This window comes from Echiichthys vipera (assembly GCF_963691815.1).
Source record: "Echiichthys vipera genome assembly, chromosome: 3".
NCBI classification, from domain to species: domain Eukaryota; kingdom Metazoa; phylum Chordata; class Actinopteri; order Perciformes; family Trachinidae; genus Echiichthys; species Echiichthys vipera.
Window position 1 is genome coordinate 33,067,971 of NC_139828.1, and position 14,752 is coordinate 33,082,722.

Consider the following 14,752-nt stretch of genomic DNA (forward strand, 5'->3'; position numbering starts at 1 on the left):
CGTATACCCCAGAGAAGTGAGGGCCAGAGGCTAGCTGTCACTCAATAGGCCACGCCCCTAATAATTCATAAACTTTAACTTCCAATAAAAGAAAAACCTGGAACCTGCCCCTAGTGGACACTCAAGAGAACTGCAGTTTTTGGCACTTTCTGATTGGATCAACCAGGAAGTCGCTGTGGTGGGGGCTGGACAAAACAAGGGAAAGACATTATGAGGGGACATGAAGGTAACATGTTCACATTTATGACAACAAAAACAAAACAAAAAAACAGAACAGAGACGAGCAGGAAGTCATTGTACAATATCATAGTAAATATTGACAGTGTCGAAAGACACTCTGTGTGTGTGTATGCGTGTGTGTGTGTGTGTTTGTAAGAAAAATATTATTCACATTAAAAACAAATAAATAGAAAACAAAAAAAACGACCCCCCCCCAGCCTCCCACATATCAATAAGGAAATACAATTAATTATAAAAATAAAGGAATAAAAATGAGGACATTTTAATAAAAGAAAAAAAGAATGAAAGATAGGTTGTTAGAAAGTAGAGTTGTGCCCGGTATCAAATTTCCCCTGTCTACATTTGTATCACTTTATGTCCCTGTTTTTCCACTGTGTATGGCTGAATCTTTGAGTACAAGGGCCAAAATCAGTTTAGAATCACTTTAATGCAAACTGTAGCCTACGAACCGTACACTTTTGATGCTATCCAGACTGAATATGTCCGTCCATAAAAGGAGTGGAAGTGTCTCCCTGTCTCCATCCGTGCCGCCGGGCTCAGTGTCACTGCCGTCCGTTAGAGGGCGGCAGTGAGACAGTCCCAGGTTGGATCGGCGTTGAGCCGGGGAGAGCAGACAGACACGGTGGAGAGCTGGTGGAGGGAACAGGGCAGCCTCATGCCGCCGGGCTTTACCGGGAATTAATCATCTGCCGTCCAGCACACCCTGTCGGTTCTGGGAGGAGGAATTATAACACAACAATATGCACCTTTTTGGGATTTGGATTGCGATGGCGGCTCTGCAGGTAAAATCTACATTTACACAGAGTCAGTGGGATAGTCGGAGGCTGCAGCCAGAACAGACGGAAGCCCGTTTAGAGAAGACGGAGAATGGAGGGAGGAAAGGGCATCTGCTCTCATGTTAGTTAATTTGGAAGGCTCTGCTATCCTCGACTAGCGTTTAATAAGGAGATACAGACAGCCTAGATCCACACAGACAGACCATAGACTGTCGGTGAAATGCTGCTGATCCCAGACCTGCCCTGGTTCCGCTGCTCCACAAACAAGAGGAGCGCAGTGATGCTTCCTCTGCAGGATCACACGGGGGCTCCGGATCAAATGCGGATAAAAAAAATGTATATTATGAAAAAAAAAATACTAATAATAAAAATATATATATATATACATATATATATATATATATATATATATATATATATATATATATATATATATATATAAATAGGAGAGACAGAGAGAGAGCGCGAGAGAGAGCGCAGAATGACCGTTACAGCGTCCACCCCTCCTCGGATGACAGCACTATGTCACTGTGACACATTTCACGTTGCTTTGTGCTCTCATCAGATGCTGCACTTGTGTCGGGTTGTGAGGGGGGTGCAGTACAGCCTGAGTGAATCCAGAGCCCGATACGGCGCTTGTTCTTGCAGTGAACGTAACACGATCTCCATTTAAAAAGATAGAGGTTTTGTGTCCTCTTAAAACGTGTTGGACCTTTAGCTGTAAGACATCTTATGAGTCTCGTCTATTCTTTGATTTGACCTGCCTTTTATTTATTCCTGTCCTGTGTCCTGTAACAATTCCACATAAGTGTAGAAATGTGGACATGAAACCTGCCACTCAGAGTGGACCCGTCTTATTTCTGTTCATACTAACGGTCAGCACAGTTGTGTATTGGCTCGCTGCCTGTGTACGCGGTGGTTCTGTGGACTTTGAGCAAATGTTTCCTGGTACTTGTGTTCAGCAGGGGACGGTCATTTCTGTGCAGGCTGTAGGGACACACAGGGCTCATAGTCCAGACACTCATGTTGTTGGGCCACCTGCTGTCCAGCCCATTCCCATGAGTAACACTGGAATACTTCAAGGACCACATCAATGTGTTCCATCCTTTATCCCATTGGCTAGAACTCACATGGGGCATATATCATTGCTGCCCATGGTCCTGAGTGGAGGCACCAACTCTTCTGGTCTTTAATGGGGATTCAGTAATTTCAGCAGGAGACCCATACTTGCCAACATTGGGTTATGAAAAATAGGGAGATTTTTTTTCATCAGTGTATTGGCCCAAGGTATAATTTGTCATTTCTTGCCTTGTATTTTAAACCTGATGAAGGAACCTTGTTCTGAAAATGTTTTTAAGGACAATGGGGAAAAAAATAGCATTTTTAATCGTTCAAAATGAGAACCAGAAGGCTAAATAATAAGGCAGTTACACTGCAACGCATTTAGTCTGCAGCATTTGCACATCAAATTAAAAAGTGTGTACCACTGACTGACACCATCTAAAGGATTAAGTAGCTGTTTTCAACATTACACACCTAACCAAAGGCATGGTAGGCACCACAGCGGCTGCTTCAACCAGAAAAACATCTCAGTCCAACGTGTGTTGAACTTCAAAAGCATGATTTCTTTTGTCTTCCATTTTTCTTTACTTTTCTGCGTGTCAGATGTCACTTCACCCATATCTGTCCTGTGTAGTCCGAACGCTGAACAGGAAGACCGAAACCGCCAACAACTTCTTCTTGTTCTGCATTACATATATGTTTGCCAGATACTGTGACAAATATCCCCCACAAGCGTACTTGTTTCCTTCACTATAAAATCGGGAGATTAGCGGGAGAAATTACTGACCGGAGCACCGCGGGAGACAAGGTTAAAAATCAGTAGTCTGCCACGTGAAACGGCAGAGTTGGCAAGTATGAGTAGGCCTTAGGGGTGGAACGGTTTACCGGAAAAAATCCGTCCCATTCGGTACGCATGTCACGGTTCGGTACACGTGTGTACCATTCGGTTTATGAGGTGCAACGTAGCAAAAGCCCTCATGACCGCTGTCCTCTCTCGTGTCCATCTCAGCGCTACGTCTCAGCGCTACATCTCAGCGCTACGTCTCAGTGTATCAAATCCCGGCGCGCTGGGAGACTTGCTCCACGCTCTCCCTGTAGGCACACGGCCACAACGCTACGCACGCTCCCGCTACGCACGCTCCCGCTACGCTCTTCTTCGCGGGTTTCTGAATCCTCTTGGCAGCAGCTCGCTAGGCTCTGCTCTGTTGTTGTTCTCAATCGTTTCTGTCTGGTTAAATCCGTGGTTAAATCACCACATCAATGTCTCTTTCTACTCTGAAAAAAAGAAAAGTTGACACAGAAAACCGTCAGTTCACCAGAGAAGTTATTGTTTCTGTAACTGTGAAGCCTGTGTTTACTCTGCAGCCATCTGAGTGTAAAGAGTAGAATTTGATAAAAATCATGCTACTCTGCATTTATGTTTCATCCATTTGTGTCAGTCCAGTTTTTGATGAATAAACTAATGTTACATATGTACTTGTCAGCCTGGTAAAGTAACTAGTAACTGAAGTAATCAGATAAATGTAGCGGAGTAAAAAGTAGAATATTTCCACTGATTTGTAGTGAAGTAGAAGAATAAAGTAGCATGTAAATAAAATACTCAAGTAAAGGAGAAGAGCCTCAAACTTTACTTTAGTCCAATAATTGAGTGAAAACCTCTGGTTAACAGGTTTGTTCATTTAACAAGGATTGTTTTTTGAAAAGCTTGTTGCACTTTGTGGTCTATGACTAATATTTACATTGATAAAATAAAGACAATATACTGTATGTACTCCTATGCCGCTGCATTGTTTTACAATATCCATTAATGTGATGCTCATATCTTTCCAGACCCTCATTTTGGATCATTTTCGTCAACCGGCCTCAATTCCAAATTAATTAAATTATATAATATTTTGGTGAAAGAAAACCTATTTTCTTCATTTTTTCTAAGATTTGATAATGTATAAGTGTTTATATTCTTACCTAGAAGGCAAATAATTGTTTACCTTTTTGCCAATTAAATATATAAAAGCGTAAATGCAGCAATGTCTCTCCTACTGTTTCAAAATCTCACTTCACTTTATATTAAGATTTTTACAGTAATCCCTAAACAAGCTGCCTTATTGTTGTTTTTGTTTTTGGATGATTGCATGACATGTCCTTAAGAATATCTGATTAACAAATAATCTAATTATTAGGCTACAGATCTGATACATGGTATTTTTAGAATCTAAAAGAATTAGAAAAAAACAACCGAACCGAACCGAAAAACTGTGACCCGAAAACCGCGATATGAACCGAACAGTGGATTTTGTGAAACATTCTACCCCTGGTAGGCCTACAAAAACACTGAAAAACACATGGGGCTTGTGACTTAAAATGACATCTTAAAGAGTAGGCCTATGGTAAGCTTTGAAAGGTGGTCAGTAACTATGTTAAGGGATCATTATTCGTATTAAACCAAGTAGAGAAGCAGAGAACGGCCGTGTTTGCAGTTTTTTTTTAACGCTGTTCTCTTAACCAGCTTTGTTATCTCAAGTTAAAGAGACAATTAACTCATTACCACAAGAAAACAAAAGATTGTTTCCTCTTGTTTCTTATAATGTTCATCAGATTAGAAGTGTCGTCATGCACTGCAGTCAAGTCAGCCGACACTAGTGCAGCCATATTAACTGACATTTATGTGGAGTTAATTCAAGCAGTCCAGATAAAGCCCATCTCTAAAAGGATTCAGTAAAATGTTTGATTTGGTGTCTGTATGTCGTCAGAGATGTCCTCAACTTCAATGAATCAGTCAGGAATTATTCATTTATTTATTTTCCAGCAACCAAATTTCCCTCTATATTAAGTTGCATTTTCCTTTTGATTTATAAGGGACAAAGTTAACATATAATATACCTCTTTTAAATATAATCGGCCGAAAACTGTTTTTGGGGGGTGAGCAGCAGTATGAACCAGGAAGGATTAAATCTCCTGAAAACAACCCCAGTCTGCTACAGTCTAACCACACAGACCTCTACTCACACTGCTCCGTTATAACGCGACAGACAGACAGACGTGTCTCCGTCCTCGGCTGAGATGGACGGCACAGCGCTGCAGTGATTCTGTGGAAATAATAAATGAGTGGTGAAAATAATAATTGATCAGTGATTATTGTTTCAAACAGCGTGTTGGATTTTAGTCTCCATGCCTGTCTTTTCAAACTAACATTGTTGAAAGAGAGCGGCTAATATGGATAACTCCCTCACTAGGGTCTGTGGGTGACTGAAGGAGGTGAGACCCCTGCATTACTGCATTACTGACAAAAACTGAAGGGAGGCTGGGGGCTTTCCAGCATTTTTTAGTTTTCTATTTATACTCTTTATATTCTTTCTCTCTGACTCCTAGCTTCTGGATTTTCACAAATATAATACAACCAACCCCCCCCCCCCCCACACACACACACACACACACACAAACACAGAGTGCCTTTCAACACCATCAACATGCATGTGTGGTATTGTACTGACTTCCTTCTCGTCTCTGTTTATTTTTATTGTTTTGTTTTGGTTGTCTTTAATGTGAACATGTTACCTGTATGTCCTCATATAATGTCTTTCACTTGTTTCGTCCTGTACGTTATCACTTAATCAAAAAATTTAAAAAAGGATAGGGTTTAAAAACAGAAATATGACTACCAAAATTGAAAATCTGAATACCCACCCAATGACTGGATATCTGAATAGTCGAACATTTGGATACTGCTCAAGAGTATGATCCAATTGTTATTTATTATATGTAAACCAGATGTAATCATGTGTGTATTCTTCCTTATAACTTCTCCAGGTCCATCACTGTCAGTGATCTGGGCCATTTGATCGGAGCTCTAATAAATAATAATAATAAAAGGAGACAATCTTTTTTTTTTCTTTAGATAACAAGATAATTAACTAATTTTCTCGAGATACAGCATTTAAAAAAATAATTGCAAGGTGGTCGTTCTCAGCTTCCGTACAGATGAACCGTTTTTACTCTATATTTCTGTGTGTGCCTCAGAGAAAGGGCAGAGCTTTAGGGTCAAAGGTCAGGTCCTGAAATAATCCCATCACCTTCAAAACAGCAGGGTCAGCACTCTCAGAGCTGCACCTTAAATCACCTAAAAGCCTTTCATACATTTGTTTTTTGGTTTTAGGTCTTTGAGCTTTTTATATAGGCCCAGGTATAAATGTTCCACATTTGCACCTGAAGGCACCTTTACTGTTTGCTACTGTATGTGGCTGTAGGATGTATGAATGATATCAGGTGTAGTAATATGGTTAATGATTTAGTGACATCTATCTCTGTATCTCACAGTTCACTGGAATAAATCAATGAACAGCAGCAAAGAACGCTGTGTAACTTTTCCCAGAGGCTTTAGTTCAATCAAGGAAGGATATTAGAGTTAAAGGTGTGATGCCCACTGTCCTCCCTTCTGATCATGACCTCGTCTGTTGACCTTTTCCCCCGAGGGGGGTGATTGATGCTTGATCGATGGAACTCGTTGGTCATTCGTGAATTCTGTACTTAATAATTAAATTGATGCACATTTTTCTCCAAGCAAAGCTTGAATTGCCATTCATTTATCTCACTGAAACTTTGAAATTAGAAAAAACTGTTTACTTCTTTTGTATATCTGCTAGAAGAGATAAGACATAATCAAACAGATGAGGTCTGGGAAAGGAGCTGGACAGGGTTACCCGCAGAAAACTTGTTTGTTAAGGTGGTGGGGTGTAGTTTGTTGTCTGGTGGTACTACATCGAACAATTTATTTAACACTAAATATTACATAATAGTACAACATAGTAATAAATACCATCTGGAACAAGAACAACACATTTATAAATAAATACATTTCTTAACAGCAACTGAAACGAGAAGAATTTGTGCAATTTCAACCAAAGTAAGAGCAAAACATGCAAAAGTGGTCATCAGTCACTACTTATGTCAGAGCTGACAGGAAGAACAACCGTTCCTCACAAGCTTACTGCTGTTACTCACTCTTGAAATAAATTACCTGTGGGCTATAACAGCTCACAATCAGAACACACAACCATTGTTAACAAAACCACATTTAACACCATCGACATTTCAACAATTTTTTGGGGATTTAACATTGAAATTAACATCAACATCAATACAACCTTTGACTGTCCTCCTGAGTGCAGCTTTGTATTATAAACAGACTGTAAAATGGGTTTACGGCTCTGTTTGTTTACATGATGCTGGACGCACCTGCTTCATGACGGTGCTCGCTCTTTGTTAAACACATCAGTAGTCTGCCGGTGCATGGGACATTTACCTATTTTTCAGTCTGACGCTCTCGTGCTGATAGGACTTAGTGTAACACGGCAAATATCACTCATATAATAAAAAAATAAAATAAAAATATTTTTTGGAAGACGTTAGTTAAGGCAGCAGGCCTGTGTTGTTTAGGCGGCCACCTAAGCTGTAATGTGCTGCGGGAAACCCTTATGGGGAACAGTCTTATATGGTTGGAAAGTCTGCAAAACGGTTGGCTCTCCACTGCACCGAGTTTGCCGTTCATGGGTTAGTTGATCAACCACCAATAAATTGCCAAACAATTTTGACAATTCATCAATCATTGAAGTCACTTCGTTGGACAGAACAAGCAACCTTAACTTGTGATGGTTATTGTAAACACTCAACAACAGGATTTTTGTCCAAGGCAGGCTTCTCTGTGGAGGACTTATGCCAGAATCCAATATTGTTTAGAGGGAGTAACGATTGTACATGTAATAAACGGATGGCAAGGTAATATGATCACATTCGAAATAATAGGCTCATTGATGGGTTTGTGATGGGGACGCACTAATACTGATTCTGGATAGATACTGACTCAAATAGCTGGAGCGAGTATTGTGACGATGGGGCCGATCGATTCCATTCAAGCTGAGACAAACAGCTTCATTAACCCTTTAAACATGGATCGCCCCCGGCTGGTTGTTGTTGACATGATCCTGTATGAAACGATCTGAAATAAAAACCATAATATCTGTCGCAGATGAAATTATCAAAACGACTTTATAAAATGATCATATCTCAAAAACGAATAAATGTTTATAGTTCAAGTCACTTGAACTATAAATAAACGGCGTGTTAAGAAATCTTTTCTTTATATCTCTGCATTTCAAAATATTTTGGATCAATATGTTTTGTGTTTATTTAGTAAAGATAAGGACTGCATTCCAAGTTTACTGAATGATTCAGCTGCCACACGAACATTTTGGGACAGACACCCTTCCTTAGCATGCCAGTGCACTATACTGCACTGTATGGTTTTGTAATAGCTACATTTCTATCCTAAAATAACACCAGAGAGTTCCTAAATGCAGTTAGGAAACAGTTTCTGTAATATCAAAAATGCTAAATGTCATCCTAAACTGAGATAAGATTGAAGACATTCCTGTAATGAGGCCCCTGGATTTTATGCGGTGTAATGTTCTGGAAGGTGTAGAGTTGAACACAGAAACCAGTGAGGAAGAAAGGTTGTTTTAAGGTCAGACAACTCACACTGTTACTGTGTGATGTTCAATGAGCACTTGTCAGACCTTGTGCTTAATGCTTTGCTGATCACTTTGAGGTGCATTTAGAGTTTCAGTGTGTGACTCCATGACAGCTGTGAGAATGGATGCTTTTTTACGCTAATGTGTAATCACATGTTATCAAACGCTTTGATGGTTTTGTTCTCACTAACTGTGGGCTCTGAGTTGGCATTATCACTGTTAGAGCGGCCGTTTCTCACCGTCATATTAGCTAACCACAGCTGAAAGATGTCAATCGATTGTGGCACGTGGTAAACAAAACAAAAAATAATTATAAAAAATCACCTGGAAAGATGTCATGGATGGTTGTTCTGGTTGTGGGTTATTAGTATATCCCTTTTTATAAGATGTTGAACTTCAACATGTAATTTTATTGATTACTTGAACTACTAATGCCAATCAAGGGAGTGGTGTTGGTAATTAGCTTTAGCTTATTACTAGGGATGAGCATGAGTACTTGAGTACTTGATTTGGACATCAGTATTCATGTGCCACTATAATAAATGGCTCATGCAGCTACTAAATTATAATGATTTCTTATGAATATTTGAACATGGAAATAACTTAAAATGCCCATATTGATACTCCCTGTACTTACTTACAAATAAACTAAAAAATAGATAAATGTTCCTTCCCACAGTATGTGTTGACATCAAGGCTTTAATCATCTAAACACTATAGTTAGATTTTCAAAAAAACAAGTCTCCTAACATTTGTTTTATCCTTTAACTTCCCTAGTAAATGATAAATGATGATGCATATTACATATCAGAAAAGTGTGATTCCCATCCTAATGCCCAGTTTAGTATTTAACTTTAAATTATGTAAAATGGAGAAGAGTAGGCAACATTGAAGAAGGTGGAACCATTCAAATGTTTAATCAAATTAAATGTTTCTATTTAAAATTGTAGCAGAATACTTTTCTGATTAATAATTATGTGAGTAGGGCTGTTATTACTATTTATTATCAGTATATAGCACTAAGATCTAATCATAGCTACCATGTGGACCTTGTGGAGAGATTGTTTCCAAATACTATTTTTCAACAATGAATTTTTACCTCTGTATATTGCCATGTTAGTGAATACTAAGACTGTGATTGTATATATTTCTGTGCTGGAACAGACCCCGTCCTATCCTGGCATGATCTCTGGGTCCTCTTCCTGCTTTATCCCCTCTTCCCTATTTGCCTGCCCTCTAAGTGATGCGGAAACACAGCATCCCACCAGCATATTACAATGTGCTTTCCTTCCTCCTTCCTTATGCTAATAAGGGATGAGACCAAAGCTGGTCGTGCTTAGTCCCCCCTCCCCACCTCTTACAAACATGTCAGGATGGGCAGCGAGGACGTGAGGGTTTAAAGTTTTTAGGTTAAGCGGAAGCAAATCACAGCACTCCTCTTCGCTTCATTACTTTAATCACAGAACCCCCCCCCCCCCCCCCCCACACACACACACACACACACACACACACACACAAACATACACTAACAAACTGACAAAGAGGAGTGGGAACAGTGTGTGTGTGTGTGTGTGTGTGTGTGTGTGTGTGTGTGCGTGACTGGAGTTGATGGTAGGGGTGAGGGGGTGGGAGAGACAAAAGTCTAGACGCTAATTATCATCAAAATTAATTGACCCAGTTGTGTGCTGCTCCTCATGGTGATTAATAATGGTCTCCTGGTTTGGACTGGTGCTGAACTGGATGTGATTTTCCCTTTGATGTACAGCATTTTTCTGCATTCCTGTTTCAAAGTTGGACATCAAACCCATCAAGAGGATGGAGAAAACTAAATCAGCAGCTTTTTGATTCTGTCATTGTTCTGTTTACCCATGTTCATACTGAGCCTTAACAATGGCAGAGAATCAAAACAGTATGGCTTCAATCACAAACATCAGCTTTAAAAAAAAATAATTAATTAATTAATCAATCAATTAAGATATTGTCTTATTTCTGACCAATGTTTGCCTACAAAAAATGAGGCTGGAGAAGCTGATGAAATAAATAAATAAGGCTATCATTAAGAAGTCACAAACGCATCAGTCAAGATTTTGGAGGGCATCAAGATGTAATCTAAAATGCATACAAATATGTGTATATTCTGTTTATTCCCTTTTATCTTTCTATTCTTTCCCTTTGCAGGTCGTTGTTCTGCATGTTGAGGCCGAGCGGTTGTTGCCAAGGGAGCAGGGGTCGTTGCCATGCGTGAGGGGCTTTACTCAGGAGGAATATATCATCGAAATGGACCCAGAGATGGCAAGGGGACAGGCCGTCTTCAACGGTCAGTGCGTACACATGCACACACACACACACACACACACACACACACACACACACACACACACACACACACACACACACACACACACACACACACACACACACACACACACACACACACACACACACACACACACACACACACACACACACACACACACACAGCTCCAGTAATAATCCCCTGCTGTTGGGTGGGGGTTGTTTAAGAGTCCTACTGATATTTGAACCATAATGGAGCTTGAAGAGGACGGACCTTTGTTAAGACTGAGTGTAGAGAAGGGTTACACTGCTGTACTGAGCACATACTGTCCTACTGCCAGTCTGTAGTGCCCTGATTACTGTAGTACAACATGACAGATTGAGCTTCTTCTGATTGTATTGTATTCTGCTGATTGTAAAAGCATTAATGGAAGTTTCTGTCTTCTTCTCTTAAGAGGTTTAGAGCAATATTATAGTAAATGTTGGTTTAAAATTGATGTGCCAGAAAGAAAGCATAAGAATCATTAGTGGAAGACTTCCACCTAAGGAGGATTTAATTTGATGAGCTGAACTTTACCCTACTTATTTCCTGCCGATATCAAGTAGAGCTCTGTGATTTAAGCGTGGGAAAAAGACCTCTAATGATCTGTCTGAATTCAAATTTTCCAGTGCACAAGTTCAGCAGGCCATGCCTTGTATTATGGTGGGGGTTGTTAAATGCATGTCATTCTTGTGTACTGCATGCCCCACTGCCCCATTAGTAAACCAAGCCAATGTTGTTCTCTTTGTTAATGCACAAAAGAGGAAACTGGAAGCTGAGATCATCTGAGAAGCAATGTGTGAAGATGGAGGATATTTCTCGACGATGTGAAAAGTTCAGCCATAAAGCTGCGATCACATCGAAAACGATAGACGCGATGAACGTTTGCTTGATCATATTTGAAGCATCGCACCAACCGCATGTTTGAAGCGTCAAGGCAGTTAGGTAGTAGCCGGCAGCTAGCTGCCTGCAGCTATACTCTGCTGTTGAGCTAAATGGGAAGTTATGCTAGTGCAAACCAGGGATCTGAATGCTTTTAAAAGAACAGTAATGAGCTCTCAGGTGAAGTGTGTGGCTCTTAAACTGTTGTGTTGTAATGAGTTCAGGCCGTCAGTGATTAAACCTCCGTAGCTGTTGAGGGTGCTGACCTGCCTCCATGGCTCTCCTGTACATCAGATCGGGATACGCACATGGGATACGCTTCACTCTGCAGTCACGGCTTTCTTCTTCTGGAATTCCAGCAGACTAGATGCCTAAAGGCACGTTGCTGCCATCCACAGGTCAGAGTTATATCCATTATATTATATCCACAGGAACAGACTGGTTTCCTTGATGTAGTCAAAGACTGCAACAATGACGGCTGTGTTGATCCCCCGGATGTTATGACGCTTACCACAGTCAGTAACCTGATGAACCAGGATCAACCACCATGGTATTTCTCTATGCTGTGTGTGTTGGAGACGGGGGGCAGTGATCAGTATCATTGACTGGGCCTTGGGGTATCACCAGCAGGCTGGTCAATGAACACTGTATAACCGTTTTCACAGATTAACCCCAGATAGTGTCAGGAGAATCAAAGCTTCTCTCATGCAGCCAGCAGCAGGACAATACTCTGTTTGGTTTATCGACCTTTTTCACCATTGGAAGTTTGTTTTGCTTCGCTTTTGGCCAACACATGATATAAACATCTTCAAGACCATTCTCCATGAGTACACTGGACAATTAGCAGCTGTGTTCACACATGAGCCCGCTTAGATTACCTGCTCTTTGTACTAGGGAGCTGGCAGGGCAAACTCTGTTTGATGTCCGATTTGACTGAATCAGATATTTACATACAGCCCCCCTTGAGTAATGTTTAGATAATTTCAGGTTTGCAGTGCATGTGTGAAAGGGGCTTAAGTCTGTAGAGAGTGTGTAGGCTCTGCTCAGTGTGAATGGTTGTCTAACCGGTGACCATGCAGGTTTGGATACGTCTGCATTTGTTTGGAGGAAAAGCTTTGCGATTTAATGACCCTGCTGCCTTTTTCATTTTGAAATCTATGTTGTATATACTGTATAGTTTCACAGTCTTAGGAGATACAATGGTCGTGAATTTAGTTCAAAAACATTCTAATCCAACTAAAACTTGAGTGCTCAAAACTCTGGTATATCCATATCTACACTGACAATTATATTAAAGTTATTGAAACAGCCCAGATGGAGGTGATGGAGAGAACTGACAGGGAGAGCAGTAACAGACTTGGTTACATTTGCAGAAAGATATGTGTGACTACGTCTGAAGTTTATACAAAATATATGACTATAACTTATATACCTGTGTCCCTAATACATTACAAAGACGATACCACTAAATTGTGAGGAAATTGCCTTTATTCTTTGATCATTTGTTTTGGTTACTGAAAAAAAAAAGTCAAGCATTTTTAACACATCATTTGGACCTTAAATTAGCTACATTTCTGAACACTTATATAGGTGCCGACTTCAGCAAATCTCTGTCTACACGATACTCGAAAGACAATCAATACTAAAAATGTGTATCGGATTAGATTAGTTACTAACTTTCAAAAGTATTGGTACTTTTACAACATGGAGCTAACTTAACACAGCTCGAGCTGCTGCTGGAGGACCTTCACCACCAGTCTTGGTAGAAAATGAACAAAGCAAAAGTGCAGTTTGAAAGTTTTCAGCATACAAGGCTAATGACCAGGGAAAGGCTAGGGATGAAAACGAGCAGATTTGAAGGGTTTAGTAGCACAATAAAGTTGGTGAAGCGTCCTGAAGACCAACAAGCCGGTCTTTATGGTGAATCTAGAGTCAGTAAAGTTCCTTTTTCGACAACACTGAAGTATTAAACAGTTACGTCGGTTAAGTCATCATTAAACTAGTGACTAGCATCTAATTATTAATGGGGAAGCTAAGCAGCTAACATCATCAGTACCGAGTAGGTAATGAGTCCTTACTTAAGTGAAGGAGTTCAAGCACCTCAGGATCTTGTTCACGAGTGAGGGGACAATGGAACATGAGATTGCAGTCGCTCTACCGCACCGTTGTGACGAAAAAAGACCCTTGCCAGGAGGCAAAGCTCTCGATCTACTGGTCAATTTTTTTTCCTACCCTCATGAGAGCTGGATCATGACCGAAAAAACGAATTTGCGGGTACAAGCGGCTGAAATGGGTTTTCTCAGGAGGGTTCAGCCATCCGTGAGGAATTTGGAGTAGACCTGCTGCTCTTTTGCGTTGAAAGGAGCCAGTTGAGGTGGTTTGGGCATCTAGTCAGGATGCCATCTGGACGATTCCCTAGGGAGGTGTTCCAGGGATGTCCGTTTAGGAGGAGGCCTTGGGGAAGACCCAGGACTAGGTGGAGAGATTATATCTCCACACTGGCCTGGGAGCGCCTCGGGATCCCCCTGTTGGAGATGGTTTATGTGGCCCGGGAAAAGAAAGTTTGGGGTCCCCTGCTAGAGCTGCTGCCCCCGGGACCCAACCAGGATAAGTGGTTGAAGATGAGTGAGTGATGAGTGAGTGACAAATCCCTGAGCTCTACATCGCAAGAAAACAAACATTTGTCATGTTTATATTCACCCTACAGTTATGTGTTTTGTCACACAACTTTTTAAAAGTGTTGTAATTGATGTTTTTGTATTGTTGTAATCTTTATTTGAAAAATTCTGCCTTCATTTTTGTAACTTTCTCCCCATCGTATTGAAAATGGCACAGAGTATTTTCCTGGGTATCGATATTGACTGAAATTATAGCATCCTGAAGACACTAGACTTCATACATGCTGAAAATCAATAATATTTACTCTAAGTAAG

General features: G+C 40.5%; 1 protein-coding gene across 2 annotated transcripts in view; it reads left to right on the plus strand.

Moving 5' to 3' along the window:
* The first annotated feature begins 884 nt into the window (after positions 1-884).
* The window catches only part of LOC310965968 (cadherin-2-like), a 145,009-nt gene continuing 131,141 nt past the window's right edge, over positions 885-14,752 (plus strand). For both annotated transcript variants that reach the window (XM_083939734.1, XM_083939735.1), the window contains exons 1-2: positions 885-1,022; positions 10,781-10,919. In XM_083939734.1, the coding sequence (XP_083795860.1) occupies positions 981-1,022; positions 10,781-10,919 (181 nt within the window). In that variant the 5' untranslated portion in view covers positions 885-980. The remainder of the gene's footprint in view (positions 1,023-10,780; positions 10,920-14,752) is intronic.